The 20,893-nt window shown below is 38.8% G+C and overlaps 1 protein-coding gene across 1 annotated transcript; it reads left to right on the top strand.

Annotated features, from left to right (window-relative positions):
* Positions 1-194: 194 nt before the first annotated feature.
* Positions 195-18,670, top strand: SLC25A32 (solute carrier family 25 member 32). Its single transcript, XM_058564760.1, has 7 exons — positions 195-560; positions 8,523-8,673; positions 10,540-10,625; positions 11,707-11,867; positions 12,233-12,346; positions 12,660-12,805; positions 17,276-18,670. The coding sequence occupies exons 1-7, from the start codon at positions 407-409 to the stop codon at positions 17,409-17,411; spliced, it is 948 nt and encodes a 315-aa protein (XP_058420743.1). The 5' UTR covers positions 195-406; the 3' UTR covers positions 17,412-18,670.
* The last annotated feature ends 2,223 nt before the right edge of the window (positions 18,671-20,893 follow it).

Raw genomic sequence — 20,893 nt, 5'->3', positions numbered from 1 at the left:
TTCCCCGGAGTGGAAACCGGTCGATCCAGTTGGACCCTGCGGCGCTTCGTAGTTTTGCGCAGGTTGGCCGGGGGCGGTTCTCCAGCGGTGCTTTCTCATCGGCGTCCCTCCGCCCGAGCGGGCCGCAGCTGTGGGCGGGGCGGGGCCTCGGCAGAGGCGGGCGCCCCGCCTCCTTCGCTCTCTGCCGGCGTGACCTACGCCTGCGCGCCTCTCCTGCTCCGCTGCTCCTGGCGCTCTCGGCTTCTTGACGGTGCCCTGGCGTCTGAGGCCGCGCACCGCTCCCGGAAGTGGGCTCGCGTCCCGCGTCTCCTGCTTCAGGGCGGCGACCGTCCTCACGGTGGCGGCCACTGCATCTGGTCCCACCTCCGCGGCCCTAGGCGCGGTGGTATCAGCGGGCCCCGAGCCTATGACGGGTCAGGGCCAGTCGGCGTCCGGGTCGTCGGCGTGGAGCACGATATTCCGCCACGTCCGGTACGAGAACCTGGTAGCGGGCGTGAGCGGCGGAGTCCTGTCCAACCTCGCGCTGCACCCGCTCGACCTGGTGAAGATCCGCTTCGCCGGTAAGAGCCCGCTCAGGACCCGGCGCTCCTCCTTGCTGCCACCCCGATTTGGGGGATAAAGACGCAAAAGGAAGCCTTGGTCTCCCCTGTCTCTTCATACTAACCAAGCAAGAGTTGAAGAAGATGCTGTTTGTCCGGGCTCACCTGGCACTAGATTTGAGGAAGGGGAGCCTGGTAAAGAGGTGTGGCCGCCGTCGCCCCGGTTCCCCAAGACTAAGGGATGGAGAGAGAAGTCTGAGAAAAGTCCTTATTGGTGTAGAATGTAGGATTCCGAGCCTGATTTGTAAAATAAGAAAGGGATTGTCACATTTTAGGGCTTAGCCCTCACACGTGCAAATCGTTCACCCTTGAGGGTGCTTTGAAATCTTAGGGGAGCCACGTGTTTGGCAGCGCGGCTGAGAGGAAAAGGCAAGTGCCAGGGGTAGGGTGTAATCTTCAGCAGGTGGTTGGGAGTAGGTTTGGGATAGGATTCCCTTGAAGGTTTGTTTTTGGCGTTTATAGTGTGGTACAAGGTCCTGTGGAGGAATAAGTCACTGGAATTCAAATACTATTTTGCTTTTTATTTAGGCTTATTGAATTAAGTGCACTGAGTTAAGTGAATTAAGTATATTGAAATTAACAAAGTAGTTTAGAATAAATTCAGCACTAAATTCTGGAAAAGATAGTTTCAAAGGTCTGATAATTTTATTTGGAAACTGTCTTCTGGCATGTCAGTTTTCTTATTACTACGAGTTAAGTTCTGCCTTGAGGATTAGATCTGCAGAAGTGGTTTATCTTAAAGAGTCAGATTAATTCTATTCCCCAATATTTTGTTCTCTTAATAGTTCTAGACTGCTGTGTGAGATACAGAAGCATTAAGCAAAGTTCTTGCTCTCAGGGAACTTAGAGTCTAATTGGAGGCTTGAGACTTAGTCATATAAAAGATAATTCTAGACGGCATAAAATCAAGGGCAAAATGGAATAAATCCAAATACCAAAATATGAGTAGTGGTAGACTATCAAAATTATAAATTGCCGATGGTTCCATCAGATCTTGAGATTCCCTGTAGAAAGACTAATATTTTGACAGAGAGGAGGTGAGAAGCCATTCTGTGAAGGAAAATCAGTGAAAATTATGGAGTATTATCCCTAGAAGAAAACCCACAAAGGCATGTAATTTCCATGGAGTTTATGATGTATGCACAAATAAAAATTATGATAAGTAACATTCATTGAGCATTTACTAGGAGCAAGGCAATGCACTAAGAGCTTTAGGTGCATTATCTAATTTACTGTTCTGAACAAACCTGTGAATTTATTATCCCCGTTGCACAGATGAGGATAATAGAAATTGACTAACTGGCCCAAGTCACAAGTTTGTAAAGACGGATCTAGGATTTGAACCCAGGCAGTCTAACTCTAGAACCCTGTGGCACTTAATCACTCACCATACTACCTCTAGAAATCCCTAGTATACAATTGCTTGAACATGAAGAAAAGAATTCTGGACTTGGCTGCAGATGCAGACCTATATGACTTGGTGTCTCTCTTCAGCGTTTTGTCTAGGAGCAGAAGGGGGGACAGTTGAGATGATCACTGAGGAATAATGGGGTTGGCCTGATGAGTTTAAACAGTGCTGTGAAGCACACCGTGCCTGAAGAAAGAGAATTCTTGGTTCCTGAGAAGATTGGTAATCTTGATGAAATGGGGAGAGTATTAGGGCTGAAGTGACAGATAAGTTGATTGAGATTGGATGGGAAGACAAAATTAAAGATCTAGGAGTCAAAGCAGGACTTTGTAATCATAAAATGTGGCTGTGAAATGGTGATAGAAAAGAGGAAAATTTAGGAAGATGAATAACTGAAATCAAAATAGTTGATTGCCCATCAGCATTAATGCTAAAGTTTTTATACTTTCATAAAATTTAAGCCCTTGTAATAAAATTGTAATATCTAGTGACAGGGGTTGTTAGTCTTGAATGTGCTGTTAAACCAAACCTGGAATATTTCAGTGAATTCAGTTCAAATTGGAACTCAGAGGTGTCCAGAGTGATAGAAAGATTGGAAATCATTTCATGTCAGGGCTGGCCTCGTGGCTTAGCGGTTGAGTGCGCGCTCCGCTACTGGTGGCCCGGGTTCGGATCCCAGGTGCGCACCGATGCACCGCTTCTCCGGCCATGCTGAGGCCACGTCTCACATACAGCAACTAGAAGGATGTGCAACTATGACATACAACTGTCTACTGGGGCTTTGGGGGCGGGGGAAGAGGAGGATTGGCAATAGATGTTAGCTCAGAGCCCGTCTGCTTCAGCAAAAAAAAAAAGAGGAGGATTAGCATGCATGTTAGCTCAGGGCTGATCTTTCTCACACACAAAAAAAAAAAACAAAAGAAATCATTTCATGTGAGAAATGACTGGAGGAGCTAGTTTAGCATGGGAGGTGGAGTGGGACTTAAGGTGTTTAGAGATCAGCCATGTGGGAAAGGAAACTGCCTTATTGTGGGTTGATCTAAAGGGCAGAGAGAGGTTGGGTGGAAATTACAGGGAAGCAGATTTTGACCTGGCAAAGTGTTGGTGCTCAGAAATGAAACTGGTGATGACTGGAAGTGGTTCAGAAGTTGGATGACAGAGGTTAGAAGATATTCCTGTATTGGGTGGAAAGGTGGGATTACGTGATCATTGAGGCTTCTTCTAACTTTCAGATATAATTCTAAATCATCAAGAATGATGAGAGAGAGCCCCAACAAAGAACGTGACTGAGGTGTAAAAGTAGTGATTTTCTAAAATAACCTGAAATTTACACAATGTTATAAACCAAAGTGACCTCAGTAAAAAAAAATTTTTTTTTTAAATAAAATAATCTGAAAACCTAATAATCCATAAGTTAATCGAGGAACCAAAGTGTAGAGTCTGGTAACAAGAATAGCCTACAGTCCAGTTTTGTATGTATATAGTTTTGCAAGACCCAGTAACATAAATGAACTAATACTTATTGAATGCTTGCTACGTGCCAGGCATGATTTTAAGGGCTTTTTATGTATTAACTCACTTAACTGTTTGTGATTTTTAGTTAGGTTCTATTTTTCCCATTTTATGGATCAGAAACTTCAGGCACGGAGTAATCAAGTAACTGACTCAGGGTCACACAGTGAAGTGTTAGAATTGGGATTCAAACCCAGAAAATCTGATTCCATAGCATATGCTGTTAGCGTGAAACCGTAAGTGGGTAGTTTGGTATAGCTAAAGGGTAAAATGCTACAGGTAGAAATGAAAATGATTCCAGAAAGTTAAGAAGCTGTCAGATTGACACATCTTTTATGCCATGTAAAAATGAGGCCAGGTCTAGATGTTAGGAATAAGATCAGGACTAAAGATGTAAAAACTATAGTGCAGGGACGTGATTGCAGCGACTTAGTGATCGAGAGACTTCCCCTATTGGGACAGATTGCCTGTAAAAATCAGCATTTAAAGGATGGGCAGAAGAGAAGGAGGTTGCAAAGGAAATTTCGTAGCCAAAGAAGTAAAAGGAAAATCAGGAGACTGTGGTGTGAAACTAGCCCAAAGAAGAGTGTTATAGGAGGTAAACAATGTCAGGTGCTGCTCAAGGGTTAGTAAGGAAGAGAGGACTCCCCGAGTACACTCTGAGGTCTTTAACTAGGGCACTTGCAGTAATGGGTGGATGTCCAAACCAGATTGCAATGGATTGAGGCACAGTGGAGGTGAGAAAGCCCCTGCTGAGATTGTAGTTCTCTCTACCAGAAGCTTAAGTGATAGGGAGGCCCTGCTTAGGGCTTCAACATAGGAATTGTCGGGGGCAGGAAGCATCAGAAAGATTGTAAAGTACGCAGCAAAACATTTCTTGAGAGAAATGTTACTTGCTCTGAAACTTATCTTGTATAAACTTCATAACAACCTGTGACATAGGTGATCTTTATCCCTATTTTATACATGAGGATGCTGAACCTCAGAGAGATTGTGACTGTATAGCTAATTAGGGAAGATTTCAAACCCAGGTCTTCTGACAAAGCCCGGCGTGCTTTAATCTCATTTCATGGTGTAACCTTGTCAGGTTAATGATGAAGGAGATTGAGTTTTCCTCCTTTGCTTGGCAGTAGTAAACAGTCAGTGGTTCTTCTTTGCCAGGCTCCATTAAAGTAGTAGCAAGGAGACAGTGAACTGGGCATGCTTGTATATGACTAGTGGACTGTAATCTGTAGAAACTTTCTGTGAGGCAGTTTCAGTATGTATTTGTAACCTTAAATTTATACCTTTTGACCCATATTAATTCCCCCTTCTAATAGTTAATTCTAGTGATATAATAATTTGTACAAATTGTTGTACAGAATATGCTCTAGAGACCTGTTAGTAATAGCAAAAAAATGAGAAACAATTCACATATCAACTATGGGAATGGTTGCACAAACGGTAGGATATCTATGAGAGAGAAAACCATCATCAATTTTTTTAAATCTTATTTTTTGGAAGCCTGTTTAATAACGGAGGAATGCTCACAATATACTCTTGAGTGGGGAAAATATGCTCTTGGAAATATGCTCTTGAGTTTGTGTGTATACAAACTATGTATAGTAAAATACAAATTTTATAAAAATATAATCTAGATTATAAATTTGGTGTTCTCTTTCGTTCTGTTTCCCTGTAGGAAACAGCACATTCAAAATAAGATAATTCTGGGGTGTGGTGGTGGTGGTGGAGGTGGTGCTTAAAAGGACTGTTAACAAAAATGTGAGCAGATTATAGGAAAACCACGAGGATACTGCATTATTCTGGGGCTGGAAACAGTTGCCACCTGAAGGGCCAAAGGACAAGGGGAGAGAGTCGTAGAGAAAGGGCCACCCCGAGAGGAGCTGTGACCTTTAATAGAGGAATGCAGCCTGCCCAAGGCAACCTCATAGGAAAGGGGCTGGAAGAATAAATACCTGCATCTGTTCTCTTCCATCCCTCTGATCTCCTGCTAGGGCTCCCCACTAATCCAACTCAGCTAGAAGCTGGAAGGCAAGGTCAGGCTTCTGGGGCAGAACATGGTAGAGAGGGGTAGACAGTGGACCTGGAAAGGAAACAGAAGATATTCAGGATATATTAAGTGAACAAATATGTATTGATTTTTTTTTTTTTTTTGCTGTGGAAGATTTGCCCTGAGCTAACATCTGTGCCAATCTTGCTTTTTTTAAAAAAATTTTTGAACACATATATATTGAGAGCCTACCATGTACAAAGCACTGTGATAGAAGTAGAAATATTACAATGAAGAAGTAGTAGTCTCTGCCCTCACAGAGTGTCTTCCTATTGGGAAGCCAGAATAATTGAACAAAAAACTAATAATTGCAATAAAGAGTGTTTTATTATGGTAGAGAAAGTGTGGTATGCCATGGAAGCAAAGAAACCTGACCTCATCTAGGGGATAGGAAAGGGATCCCCAAAGGAAGTGATTATTAAACTCGAGACCTGAAAGAGGAATCAGAGTTAGCTGTGTGAAGGAGTAGGTGAGTGAGAGACAGAGAACATTCATGGGAGACAAAATAACCTGTGCGTAAGCTTTAAGGTCAGAGACTGTATGAGAACTGAAAGTTGTTGAACATGCTAGCAGTTTTCATCAAATGTTTTAAAGTGTAGACTTCAGTGAGCCAGGCACTGTGCAGGAAGTTCAGTACAGCAGCATCATTGAATGCAGGGAGAGAATAGAGAGGAGACTGAGACTCTTGGCAGGAGTGAGTGATGAAGGATCTTATGTACTTATGTATATGTTCTTTATCTTATGGGCTAGAGAATAGTTTTAAGTAGGTAAATGATTTATTGAAATGCATATATTGAGAAAGATTACTCAACCTACAGTAATAAATGGGGGGTGGGGGGTGGAGCCAGAGGCTTAGCATCAAAACTGGAGGCAAGAAGACTAATTTAAATTCTCTTGCTAGTTGAGAAATTATGGTGTCCTGAAGTAGAATAATGACAGTGTGAACCGAGAGATGTGGACAGGTCCAGGAGAGATTTGTGATAACAAAATCAAAAGGACTTTTTAATTGATAAGAGGATTTGGAGGGAGGAGGGTTCATGGATGGTCCCCAGGTTTCTGACTTGTGCATCTGTGTAGATGGTAGTGCTGTATATTAAGCCATACAGAACACTAGAATAAGAGCAGCTGCAGAAGAGATGAAGAAAACTGGTTCAGTTTTGGATATGTTCAAGCAAAATATCTAGCTACAACTTTTGTTAGTTGCATGTATCTATATAGATCTGAAGATCAGCAGCAAGGTCTGGTCTAGAGAGAGAGAACTGGGATTTATATCCACAGATAAAAGAAAGGAACTGTACCACAATAAGGGCAGTCATCTCTGAGTGGTGGCTTTGTGGGTGATTTTTATTTTCTTCTTTATTTCTTTCTATATTTTGTAAATTTTCTACAGCGTGCATGTTTTGCTTTTTAAAAAGCCACTTTTAACGATCGTATGCTAGTTTAATATTTATTACATGAAAAAGATTTTTAAATTTTGTTCTATTTCAGTTGCAGATGTAAAGCATCTGAAAATGTTCTTGGGTGAGGGATAACAGAAATAATTGAAATTTAAAAAACTTTTCCCTATGGCTGCTTTGTTTTATTTTATTACAAAAGTCATATGTCATCTTTGTTTACTTTTTACATCCTCTAATTTGGATTGTTGAATTGTCTGTATCATTCTCCCCCTACAACCACCCTCTGCCAGTCTCATTGCCTGTAGGTAGCTACTGTTAACCATATGCAATGTTTCAGTCCATTCTTTTTTCCACGCATACCCAAACATATATAAAAATACATATATAGATGCAGAGGATGATTTAAAAATAATTAGTGTATTCATTTTTAATATAATCAGACATCTTTCTACCTATTTCAGTCTTTTAAAATGTTTAGAGTAGTCCATAGTATAGACGTATCATAGTTTATTTTTAAACATTTCCCTATTGATGGATATTGAGATTACTTTCACTTTTGCTGTCACAGAAGATGCTACAGTGAACATCCTTCTATGTGCATCTTTGTAGATTTGGGCTAGTATTTCTATAGGATATGTTCTTAGAAATGGAACTGCTGGGTCAAAGAGTATTACATTTAAGTTTTTATTAGATACTGTTAAACTGCTCTCAAAAAGGGCATGAAAGTGCCCATTTCCCTACACCCTCACCAACACTGAGCATTAACCAACCTTAAAATCGTTTTCAATCTGGAAGGCAAAAAAAAGCTGACTGGCTTTAATTTGCATTTTATCCGTGAAGTTGAACATCTTTTCAGTGCTTCTTGGCTATTTGTATTTTTCTGTGGATTGACAGTTCATATAATTTGCCAATTTTTCTTAGGTGCTGTTTGTCCTTTTCTTATTGATTTGCTGATACTTCTTGTATATTAGATATATTAACTCTCTACTACAAATATTTTTTTCTCAATCTCCTTGTGGAGTCTTTTGTGAAATAGAAGTTTAAAGTTATTTAGTCAAGTAAGTGTTATCTCTTTAATTTCCAAAACAGATTTGAATTTCCCTTAAGAAACATAAAATGTATATAATGTAACTTAGTTTTTGCTTTACCCTATTATATTTTATTAATTTAGAACTTTTGAGAGTAAGAAAACAATGGAAGGGAAGGATACTTTTTCTACTCTCTATTCTGATTTTGGTTTGTGTGTGTTGGTGGGGAGGGTAGAAAGAGAATCTCGAGGAAAAAAGTTTACCCCATCCTCCATATTTTCTTTCCTGCCACTCCTCACATCTTTATCCAAGTTTTTATTGAGGACATACTAAGCACTTAAAACTTGGATAAATTCAGAAATGTATTAATTTTAACATATTAAATAATCCTGGAAAATAAATTTCTCTACCTAAAAAAGGTTTTCTTCTGAATTTATCTCCTTAGTATGACTGATTTTGTAATACTTATGTTTATATGTGATACCTAGAACTTTGTTCTCACCTAATTTTATGTGACCTTTACTGCAGTGAGTGATGGATTGGAACTGAGACCGAAATATAAAGGAATTTTGCATTGCTTGACCACCATTTGGAAACTTGATGGAGTACGAGGACTTTACCAAGGAGTAACCCCAAATGTGTGGGGTGCAGGTTTATCCTGGGGACTCTACTTTTTCTTGTGAGTAGATCTGGGAGATTTTACAGTATTAAATAAAAGGAACTTTTGTTTTTAGTGATTTTTTACATATCACTTGATGAAGCAAGATGAGGCATTTAATCAGTTTCTCTGAATTGGAAGGGTCAGAAAGAGCAAAATATCTCATTAGTTTCATTCTCGGTCAGCTATTAGCAGAGGCATTTGGTCTGGAAGAAAGTTCTTAATAGGAAGAAGTTGAAAGGATGAGATAGAGAAACACTCTTACAGAAGCCGTTTCTGTGAGATGAATTCGGGAAGATGTCTTAGCAAAATACATTTGGTTCAAAATGAAGTTGGAAAAGCAGAAGAGGGCAGATCTTGGGGTCTTCATAAGAACATGCACCACAGGAGATCCCTGTTGGGAACAGAAAGTAAAGGCCAGTTCATGGCTGAGAGTTTGAGGCATGTTCCTTCTTAGCTCTTGTTTGACCTGCTCCATCATCTTTTTAGCTCATTCATTTCTTTACTCTGTCACCTGTCGGGTATCATCACCATTTGAAAAAGGGCCATTGCATGCTCACTGAAGAAGCCACAGAAAGCGCCTATGGCCGGCACATTCAATTTATTGAGTGTACAAGAGTGTGGGAAAAAAGCATCATTGCACTTCAGTGGAGGAGCACCTGCTGCCCTGAGCTTGCCTCTGATATTTGAAACTGAATCCATAATGGAGAGGCTTTTCTTGGTTTTAATAGACAGCATTTTTAGGAAAACATCAATACCTGGTATATTTGCCTTTTTCTCTTTTGTGTCATATAGTTTGCTTTATCTTTCATAGAATAGCAAACTAATCTTAAAATATTTAAGTGCAAGCAAAATAAAATTCGGCCTTAGTATTGTTTAAATATTTTTCTTATTTTCAGTTCTAAGACGTACTTAGATGGATGAAACTATATGCATAAAATTTATTCTATTATGAATTTCGGAGTTGTGTACCTTCTCCAAAGAGAGTTTCTAAGGACAAGCCATATGGATATAAGGTTTATATGATGAGAATTTCTTATAATAAAACAATATACTTGTTTCATGTTAGAATGGTACTGGTAAAGTTCCAAAGGATTTATTTAGCTTTCTTCTTCCAAGAGGAAAGTAGAAATTAAAGTCAGAGAGAATAGGCTGATTTGACTCCCCAGCTGAGAAACATTTAGTGGCTCTCTATTTTCTGCCAAATAAAGCCCAAATGTCAGTTTATCATTTAAGTGGGGCTCAATTTTCTCTGTCTTCCCATCCACCCTTCTTATAACTTTTGCTCATGCTCATCTGTTTCCCTAGTGAAACTATACCTGTCTCTCCCTACCAGCTCAGTGCTACCCGCTACACAAAGTCTTTGGTGATCTCCGTCATAGTTTCTGAATCTCTTATGATAATGTCTATATTGTCTTTTATTGTGATTGCTTGTGTGCTGCTGTGGTCCTCGTCAGTCTGCTCGGAAGGATCTATGAGTGTTTTATCTGTCAGAACTGCCAACCATAGTCCCTGAACATAGGTGTTGAGCATGTATTTGTTAGGTGCCTTTTTTTTTCTCTTTTGTGTTGTCTGCCCAATCGCTGCACCACCCTTCCCCCTCCCAGTTTTCCTTTCTGTTGTTTTTATTAATTGATGAGTGTGTGATTAAAATATTTTACATATGTATTGCTAGCCATATACATTTGGGGGGAGGGTGGTATAGTCTTACAGTAAACCATTTCCAGCAAATCTTTCCTTGAAAAGGTCTCATTTTGTGGTTGCATTATGTGTTGACTTTTACTTTTGGGGTACTGTTGTTAAGTTACACACATTTTAAAACAGACTTTACTGCTTTATGACATCTATTCAAATATTTATCCAGCTGCTCATGTTTAATTCTTTTAGTTACAATGCCATCAAATCATATAAGACAGAAGGAAGAGCTGAACGTTTAGAAGCAACAGAATACCTCGTCTCAGCTGCTGAAGCTGGTAAGGCAGCGTGTGAAATATAAAACATCACCTTCCAACTTGATTCTCACTTTGGTTTTTTATTTTATTTGCCTTTTTTCCTTTGAACATCCAAGTTTAAATATGCTTGTCTAACTATACTAATCAGTTATCACATGAAATTTCCTAGAAAGCAGGTATTCTTACTGATTACTCGGGATTGATTTCAAGAATTTTATTTATCACAAAGGGAAGTAAAATTTGGAAAAGTTATGAATCCTACTAGTTTAAGATGATTCAGTATAGTGTTTCTTCAGTTAAAGTATAATTTCAGTTTTCATGTTAGACAATTTAGTAGCCTTGTTTAATTGCCTCATGTATGTCTAATATTCATGTATGTATAATATTCAGAAGGGGAAAACAAAGTAGGACCCGTAAGTCTTTATAACTCATACTTTGATACCTTGTTTACTGAATACCTAGCCCCTAACAGAGACCTGAATCACAACAGGACTTAATAAATATTTGTTGAATAAAGAACTGTGTAGGAAACTCAACAAATGATGAAACTTAACCAGAAGAATTTTTTTTTTTTACAAAGTTGTTACTTTCTATAAAGAATGTAAAATGTTATTTATTACATTACATAGTTCTTTAATTTTTGAGGTATAGCAGCTACTTTGAGGAAGATTGTGGTAAAGCTGGGGTGGAAATATGTGTGCATATGCACAGATTATTGAGGTGCTGACTTCCTGGTCCTTTTCCCCTAATCTTCAGCCTCTCGAGGTTATACTGTGTCCTGCTCCTAAGTATCTGTATCTCCTTATCAAAGTTTGCTTCCCAGGACTTCCATCTGTTCTCTACACTGTTTAGGAGTCACAGTATCTTTACTGTTCTCACACCTCAAAGGGAAAGTGTTTCACATTTCTATCTCTCACTAACCACATGAGGAACTTTTTATCACTATGAAAAACTATGTCTACCGTTTGACTGTGCATCAGAGCCTGTAGGTATGGCCCCTGGGCAACTTCTTTCTTTATATAAATGGACTGTTCTTAATTTGTATTGTCATAAGTGAGAAAGTTACCTGTATGCTGAATAATCTTATTTAATCTGATTTTAGGAGCCATGACCCTCTGCATCACAAACCCATTATGGGTAACAAAAACTCGCCTTATGTTACAGTATGATGGTGTTGTTAACGCCCCACAGCGACAGTATAAAGGAATGTTTGATACACTTGTGAAAATATATAAGTATGAAGGTGTGCGTGGATTGTATAAGGTAATGAATTATCATCAATATATTTTGAATAACTAACAATTGTAATTTCCCTTGGCTTTATTGTCTAAGTTCTGAATGATCTGTAGTCCTAAAAAGAAGCCAAACTTAGGCAAGAAACAATTTAATGAAAACTGAAAGCTAGTTTAAAGTATTGAAATTGTACTTTAGGCTGTTTGTCTTCATTACCGTAAGACGTATCATCCTGAGACTGGTGGGTGTGAGAAGGACTGGCTGAAACTTCATCAAGTAACCATTTCGCAGAGTCACACATCGAGGTCACCCGTTCCTGACTTCCCTCCCAGGAAGCTGTGGTCCCTTGGGAACTTGCTTAGTTTAGCTTTTTTTTTTTAATTGTTCCCTTTTAGGGATTTGTTCCTGGGCTGTTTGGAACATCGCATGGTGCCCTTCAATTTATGGCATATGAATTGTTGAAGTTGAAATACAACCAGCATATCAATAGATTGCCAGAAGCCCAACTGGTAAGATGATTCTTGAAAAAAAAAAGGTATCATTTACTTTTATGGCCATTTCATAGATGGAAATTTTGTCACATTTACTTTGGTAGTATTGCTATGATAATGAGTACTGACTCTGCCACTAATTTAATTTATAGTTAAATATTTTATAGGCTAATGACACACGAATGTTAAAAATAGTACCCCTTAATTGCACAGAGCTTGTGTTAAGAGGGTAAACAGAGTTTTTCGCTTAAAGATCCATTTAAATGTTTTCCTATATAATTTTTAAAGAAATCCTGTCTAAAGAAAAACATGTTTTGTCTTGTCATTTTAGAGCACAGTAGAATATATATCTGTTGCAGCATTATCCAAAATATTTGCTGTAGCAGCAACGTACCCATATCAAGTTGTGAGAGCTCGTCTTCAGGATCAACACATGTTTTACAAGGGCGTATTGGATGTAATCACAAAGACATGGAGGTGAGAGCATGTGGTGTATCACAATGGCTCTTAGGAGGTATCTTGCAAATCTTAAACTGTCCAGTTGATGTTAGTTTTATAGCAAAGGCTAGCGTGCTATGGCGGAAACACAGCTGGTGGGCCTTGCTTTCCCATTTCCTACATATAGGGCCATGGACTTAATCTCTCTGAGGCTTGATTTCTTCATTTGAAAATTAGAATGCCTAGGCTGACAAGGTTGTTAGAAAAATCAAATGAGATCTGTGAAAGTGCTTTGACAAATTAATAAAACAAAACTTAGATATAAAATATTTGAATGGCATTGAATATAGGAAGTCATAAAAAACCTAGTTTAATACAATTAAGAAGGCCCCGCTATGGGCTATGGCACTATAACTTTTACGTATACTTGTCTCCATGTATGGAAGAGGTGCTTGTTCTTCAGCATGGGAATAAACTGTAATAGGTAGACATCCTCATATTTCTTTTTAATTCTAAAAAGCCAGAATAGAATGTTTAAAATGTTTAAATTAGTTCAATTCAGTAAATATTTATTGAGAACCTAAGTGACAAGCTTCAAGGCCATATTCCTATTCTAGGCATTATGGAAATAAAGTTTTATTTTTGTGTGTGCTGTATTTAGAGTTGTCTAGCATCTATGAGATTTTTTTTTTTAACCAACCTCCTGGGCTGTTAGGACTGATAAATGAGTTAACGCATACGAAGCCCAGGGAGTGTTGCCTGCCTGGGCCGTGGCTGTTTCTGTTGACAGTTAATATGTTGCACCTTTAAGGAAAGCCTGGAAACTTCATGCTGACATCATTATTAAAAAAAAAAGACTGTCACTGATTTTTCAGGCTAACCATTGTTTCCTGACTTATGTAATTTAACTAAACAGTGTTTTTGAAGCTTGAAACCAACTCAAGCTTAAAAGGTCTCCCACGGAGAAGAAGAGCTGGCGGGTGTCCTCGGTGTCAGAGGGTTCTCACTCCTTCCTCCTGGGGAGTCAGAGACTGGGCCAAGAGTCCTGCCAGAACTAGAGCAGGCTTGGGCCCCCAAAGGCCCCTGGCTCACTGGCACGGGCCTTTTATGGATGGGGGCCTGCCTTCATGTTTCAAGGAGAAATGCCTATCTTGGATTTTATTTTATTTTAATTATTTTTTTTATTGATGTCTTAATAAACATTGTGAAATTTTACTTGTACACTATTGTTTGTAAGTCACCCTATAAATGCTTCCCTTCACCTCTTGTGCCCAACCCTCAACCCCTGTGCCCCTGGTAACCACCAAACAGTTCTCTGTATGTGTGTTAGTGTATCTTCCACATATAAGTGAAATCATGTGGTGTTTGTCTTTCTTTCTCTGGCTTATTTCGCTTAACATAATACCCTCCAGGTCCATCCATGTTGTTGCAAATGGGATAGTTTTGTCTTTTTTTAGGGCTGAGTAGTATTCCGTTTTATATATATACCACATCTTCTTTATCCGATCATCACTCGAAGGGCACTGGGTTGCTTCCACTTCTTGGCTATAGTGAATAATGCTGCAATGAACATAGGGGTGCATAAGCCTCTTTGGATTGTTGATTTCAGGTTCATTGGATAGATACCCAGTAGTGAGGTAGCTGGATCATAAGGTATTTCTAATTTTTTAAGGAATCTCCATACTGTTTTCCATAGAGGCTGCAGCCAGTTTGCATTCCCACCAGCAGTGGATTAGGGTTCCCGTTTCTCCACAACCTCTCCAACATTTGTTGGTTTTTTGTCTTGGTGATTATAGCCATTGTAACAGGTATAAGGTGATATCTTAGTGTAGTTTTGATTTGCATTTCCCTGATGATTAGTGAGGTTGAACATCTTTTCATGTGTCTATTGGCCATCTGTATATCTTCCTTAGAAAAGTATCTGTTTGTATCCTCTGCCCATTTTTTGATCTGGTTGGTTGTTTTTTTGTTGTTCGGTTGTGTGAGTTCTTTATATATTATGGAGATTAACCCCTTGTCGGATATATGATTTGCAGATATTTTCTTCCACCTGTGGGTTGTCTATTCATTTTGATCCTGGTTTGATTTGCCTTGTAGAAGCTCTTTAATCTGATCGAGTCCCACTTGTTTATTTTTTCTTCTGTTTCCCTTGTCTGAGTAGACATGGAATTTGAAAATATCCCTTTATGACCAATGTCAAATAGTGTACTGCCTATATTTTCTTCCAGAAGTTTTATAGTTTCAGGTCTCACCTTTAGGTCTTTGATCCATTTTGAGTTAATTTTTGTGAATGGCAAAAGCAGATGGTCTGCTTTCATTCTTTTGCATAAGGCTGTCCAGTTTTCCCAGCACCGTTTTTTGAAGAGACTTTCCTTTCTCCGTTGTATGTTCTTAGCTCCTTTGTCGAAGATTAGCTGTCCGTAGATGTGTGGTTTGTCTCTGGGCTTTCAATTCGATTCCATTGATCTGTGTGTCTGTTTTTGTACCAGTACCATGCTATTTTGATTACTATAGCTTTGTAGTGTATTTTGAAGTCAGAGTATTTGATGCCTCCAGCTTTGTTCTTTTTTTCTCAGGATTGCTGTAGCTATTCGGGGTCTTTTGTTGCCCCATATGAATTTTAGTATTCTTTGTTCTATTTCCATGAAGAATGTCATTGGGATTCTGATTGGGATTGCATTGAATCTGTAGATTGCTTTAGATAATATGGACATTTTAACTATGTTTATTCTTCCAATCTATGTGCATGGGATATTTTTCCATTTCTTTGTCATCGTCGATTTCTTTCAATAATGTCTTATAGCTTTCATTGTATAGGTCTTTCACCTCCTTGGTTAAATTTATTACTAGATATTTTATTCTTTTTGTTGCGATTGTAAATGGGATTGTATTCTTGAGTTCTCTTTCTGTTAGTTCGTTGTTAGAGTATAGAAATGCAACTGATTTTTGTAAGTTGATTTTGTGCCTTGCAACTTTGCTGTGGTTGTTCATTATTTCTAATAGTTTTCCAATGAATTCTTTACAGTTTTCTATATATAAAATCATGTCGTTTGAAAATAGTGAGAGTTTCACTTCTTCGTTGCCTGTTTGGATTGCTTTTCTCCTTTTTTTTGCCTAATTGCTCTGACGAAAACCTCCAGTACTATGTTGAATAAGAGTGACGAGAGTAGGCACCGTTGTCTTGTTCCTGTTCTCAGAGGAATGGCTTTCAGTTTTTCCCTATTGAGTATGATGTTGGCTGTGGGTTTGTCATGTATGGCTTTTATTATGTTGAGGTACTTTCCTTCTGTACCCATTTTCTTAAAAGTTTTTTTTTTTTTATCATAAATGGATGTTGGATCTTTTCAGGTGCCTTCTCTGCATCTATTGAGATGATCATGTGGTTTTTATTCCTCATTTTGTTAATGTGGTGTAATCACATTGATTGATTAGTGGATGTTGAACCATCCCTGTGTCCCTGGTATAAATCCCACTTGATCGTGGTGTCTGACCTTTTTAATGTATTGCTGTATTTGGTTTGCCAGTATTTTGGTGAGGATTTTGGCATCTATGTTCATCAGCAATATTGGCCTGTAATTTTCCTTCTTTGTATTGTCCTTGTCTGGCTTTGGTATCGGGGTGATGTTGGCCTCGTAGAATGTGTTAGGAAGTGTTCCATCTTCCTCTATTTTTTGGAATATTTTGAGAAGGATAGGTATTAAATCTTCTTTGAGTGTGTGGTAAAATTTTCCAGAGAAGCCATCTGGTCCTGGACTTTTATTTTTTGGGAGGCTTTTGATTACTGTTTCAATCTGTTTCCTTGTGATTGGTCTATTCAGATTCTCTATTTCTTCTTGGTTCAGTTTTGGGAGGGTGTATGAGTCTAAGAATTTGTCCATTTCTTCTAGATTGTCCAATTTGTTGGCATATAGTTTTTCATAGTATTCTCTTATAATCCTTTGTATTTCTGTGGTATCCATTGTAATTTCTCCTCTTGCATTTCTAATTTTATTTATTTGAGCCTTCTCTCTTTTTTTCTTGGTGAGTCTGGCTAAGGGTTTGTCAATTTTGTTTATCTTCTCAAAGAACCAACTCTTTGTTTCATTGATCCTTTCTACTGTTTTTTTGTTTTCAATTTCATTTATTTCTGCTCTAATTTTTATTATTTCCCTCCTGCTGCTGACTTTGGTAAGCTATGAGATTTTTAATGCCTACATTAGATCAGTTAATACTCCTGCATGTTCATACATTTACAGGCATTTGAAAGATGGTTATCATTAAAGCACTTTTCAGTTCGGTTTTGGGATATCCCTTCCCTCTCTTCCTCAGTCAGTCCACAAAAGGGGTGTAAGCCCCCACAAATGTAGTTCATAGTGTAGTAAACTACATTACTTCAGGACGTTGAAAACATGGACTTTAAATCACAGTGAGGTGTGACTGCTGGCTTCTTGCCCAATGTCAGTTAAACTTTTGTTATCTTCTGGCTTGCTATGTAGGATATTAAGCATGTGTCTATTTTTCCCTCTAAAGGAAAGAAGGCATCGGTGGATTTTACAAAGGAATTGCCCCCAATTTGATTAGAGTGACTCCAGCCTGCTGTATTACCTTTGTGGTATATGAAAATGTCTCACATTTTTTACTTGACCTTAGAGAAAAGAAAAAGTAAGCTAAAAGAAGATAATTCCAGTACATCTCCCAAAGGCAACAACATGCTTCTTTGTGTTTGAGATGTAAAACTCAGAAGAATACTGCACAGCAACATGGCTCATAATCAAAATTGGTCTATAATCATTAGAAGTCAAAGGACTGCTAAATCCTGGTAATATTTTTCTTCTTTTTGCCTTCCCCACATGTATGGGACTTGGCTACGTCTGCCTGAAATGGCTGCCATCTACACAATGGTAAAACTGACCTCAAGTGGAGAGTTTCACAAATTTCTCCATTTCGTTGTTCAAGTAGAAGCTGCTTTGCAGCATTTGCTAAGTGAATTAGATGAATGTGCTGCTTTTTCTGACCTTATTTGCCTGGATTGGCTTTAAAATTGACCTCTGTGCAGTAGCAAGAAAATGGCTTCTTAAAAGAATGTCATTGCTATTTCAAGGGTAACTTAAACTTTAAGGATTTGCTGGAAAAGGCATTGCCCAAATCCAGAGCATTCTAGAACTGGGAGATTTGGGTGAGAAAAAATAATCCACTATAAATGTGCTTTAGTTTTAATTCAATTGGAATGCACTAACTAGAGAAATTTGAGATATACTTCTGTTAATTCAAGAAATATCTAACATCTGTTGTCATTCCGTTGCTAATTTTTTTTCCAGAGGCTCTTCCATAATTTAAAATGTAATCCTGGATCCAGTTATTATTGTTATTTGTTGGCATAGATACTTATATCAGCTCTTATTTAGCATGTTTGGCTATAAATCACTTATTGGAGTTGCTAATAGAGCACCTTATACAGATACTGGAATGATTGGGATGTGTTTGTTGACAAACTATATGGAAATGAGAAACTTGAACTTCCTACTTCAGTTTTTGAATATATGGGTCCAAATCCCAAATAAATGATTAATCTACATTGGTTGTTTATATTCAGGCTTAAATACAAATTACATTAAGGGCCATTATTGATTTTACTTTTATGAGTCATTGTAAATATCTATAAAGGCCTACTCCAAAAGGATACTAATATTTTTATTTATCATCAACATCTATGAATGCTGTTGTATTACATCTATTTGTTGTAAATAAAGCATTGTGGTTTTCAAAGCCATATTTAAATGGTTCTTTGAAAATAGGTCTATTTTTTATATTTTGAAAATGGCATTGTTTTAAAAATAAAGATGAAATAAGTACCTAATTGTATTCACTGTAATCTCTTGTAACATGCAAGGAATGCTTTATAAATTAAATGTGATATATTTTTTCATACTTCTGGGTTGTATTATAATTCATATGAAATCCTGATATTAGTCCCTGTATGGAAAGATAAGCTGCAGTTGATATTTGGAGTTTTAGAGGTAGTGCCATTATTCGAATGCCTCCTATGTACCCCCAAATTAATGAGACATAATTCCTGTCCTCTAAGAGAATACAAGCTTGCAGAATAAGCCTTCAGTAACCACAGTTCTAGATTAAGAACGCACAAGAAGATTTTTACAAAGCCCTGTAAGAGTTCTGAGAAAAGAGAACTCATTCTACTCATTCAACAACAAATGGTTACTGAGCTCCTGCTCTGTGCCAGGGATGTTACCAGGCATTGAGGGTAGAACAGAAAATAAGACAACATTTCTGCCCTTGGGGAATTTTCATTTTAGTGCAAGTGACAGAAAACATACAAATCTATTCATAATATAATTTCAGGTATTAAATGCTATAAAAACTAAGGCAGAGTTGGAAATAGTGTTGCTATGTTAAGTAGGATAGTTGGGGTCGGGAAAGGTCTCATTGAGGGGTAATATTTGAAACAGTTTAACATAAGTGAGGAAGCAAGCCACAGTGAGATGGAGGAAACACATTCTAGGCAGAAAAAATACAAAATATGAAGACACAGAGAGGAATTAACTTGGCGGCTGGAGGGGATGAGTGGCCAGAGAGGAGGTTGGAGAAGTGGCCGTTACAGGTTGACAGGAGGGTGCAGGTTGGGGAGCCAGGCTGTCTGGCTTCATACTCCAGCTTTCACATTTTCTGTTTGACCTCAGGCAAAGCACTTCACCTCTCTGTCTCAAGTTTCCTCATCTGTAAAAGGGTGTCTTAGGTCAGTTCCTTTGTAGCAATGCCTGAGATGGGAATTCTTGAGCAAGTGATTTATTGAGGGAGTGCTCTTAGGAGAAATCTGTAATGGAGTAAGAAAACAGGAGATGGCAGGGGAAGAAGAGGTTTCAGAAGTCCAACCTCAGCCTGACCCTACAGGGCGCTCTGCAGTGTGGATTGGACCACAGAGATTGTCCTGCCCAGAGGTGAGGGGCTGGGCTATTATGTTCCCACATTGACTACCTGCGGTAGGAGAAGGAGCTGGAGGGGTGGCTAGGTGCCTCTCCTCAGCCAAAGGTGATCCTCCAAATGAGGCGGAGGTGTGAGCTGTTAGTAGCCAACACCCGCAGCAGCTGGGCTATGGCTGCACCAGTCCTGTGAAAGGCATCTGGGTGGATCATCAACAACATCTACACAAATGAGGATGTGAAAAGTACGTAGCTCATAGGATTATTGATAGGATTAAGTGGATTAATCCAAGTAAAGTGCTTAGCAGTGTCCCTGGGTCTGTAAGCATTAGCTGGTAAGCGGTTTAGACTGTATGAGAGCTCATTCTAGTGGTTGTATGGAGAAACGAGAGACAGGCAAAAAGCAGGGATACTAGTTAGTAAGCTTTCACAGATATCTAGCCAAGAGCTGTGGTAGTGTGGACTTGCTTGATGGAGTTGGAGGTAGTTTATAGCTTGGGGGGAACTAGAGCAGAGTTCATGGAGGGGAAAACATTTAAGCTGGGCCTTCAAGGAAGAGATTTGAAAGGGAACCTTGAGGGAACCACAGAAAAAAGCACATGTGACATGTCTTGAGCGGTGAGTTGTCAATCAATGTAATGAAAGGAAGAAGTAGAAGAGAAAGCTGAAAGATTGGGCCCAGAAAATGAGAATTCTCAGAGCCTTACTAAATGTGTTTGGGTTTTGTTTGGTGGATAAAAGAGAAGTGAGAATCATTAATAGAACAGAGAGACTTGGCTACATCTTAGGGGTAACAAGAAGACCAGATAAGAGGAGCAAACTCAAAAAGAAGGGGTTATCAACCATGTAAATACTTCAGTAGGATGAAGATTAATGCCACTGATAACTTTAAGCGGCTTTAAGTTATAGAGGCTGCAGACAGATTGCAAGCAGCCGAACAGGTGGGGCAAACTGCAAGTATTCGTTTCACTATAGGCTCTTGGATTTCAGCAGATGAAGGAAAGGTAAAGAACTTGAGCTTAAAAAAAGTACTGGGAGTCTAGGAAGGAGTAGAAGTGGGGGAGGTGGGCAAAGGGAAAGCCAGAATATAATTGTAGGGAGAATGCTTGAAGATTAAGATACAGGCCAAAAAAAAAAAAAGCTTGCTGGAGCTTGGCACCGGAGAAGGAACATGTAGAATGTGATCCAAGATAATGATGGGTGCCATGCC

Source organism: Diceros bicornis, chromosome 21 (genome assembly GCF_020826845.1).
Source record: "Diceros bicornis minor isolate mBicDic1 chromosome 21, mDicBic1.mat.cur, whole genome shotgun sequence".
Taxonomy (NCBI): Eukaryota; Metazoa; Chordata; class Mammalia; order Perissodactyla; family Rhinocerotidae; genus Diceros; species Diceros bicornis.
The sequence above is the reverse complement of the archived record's forward strand: the minus strand, read 5'-3'. Positions and strand labels throughout refer to the sequence as shown.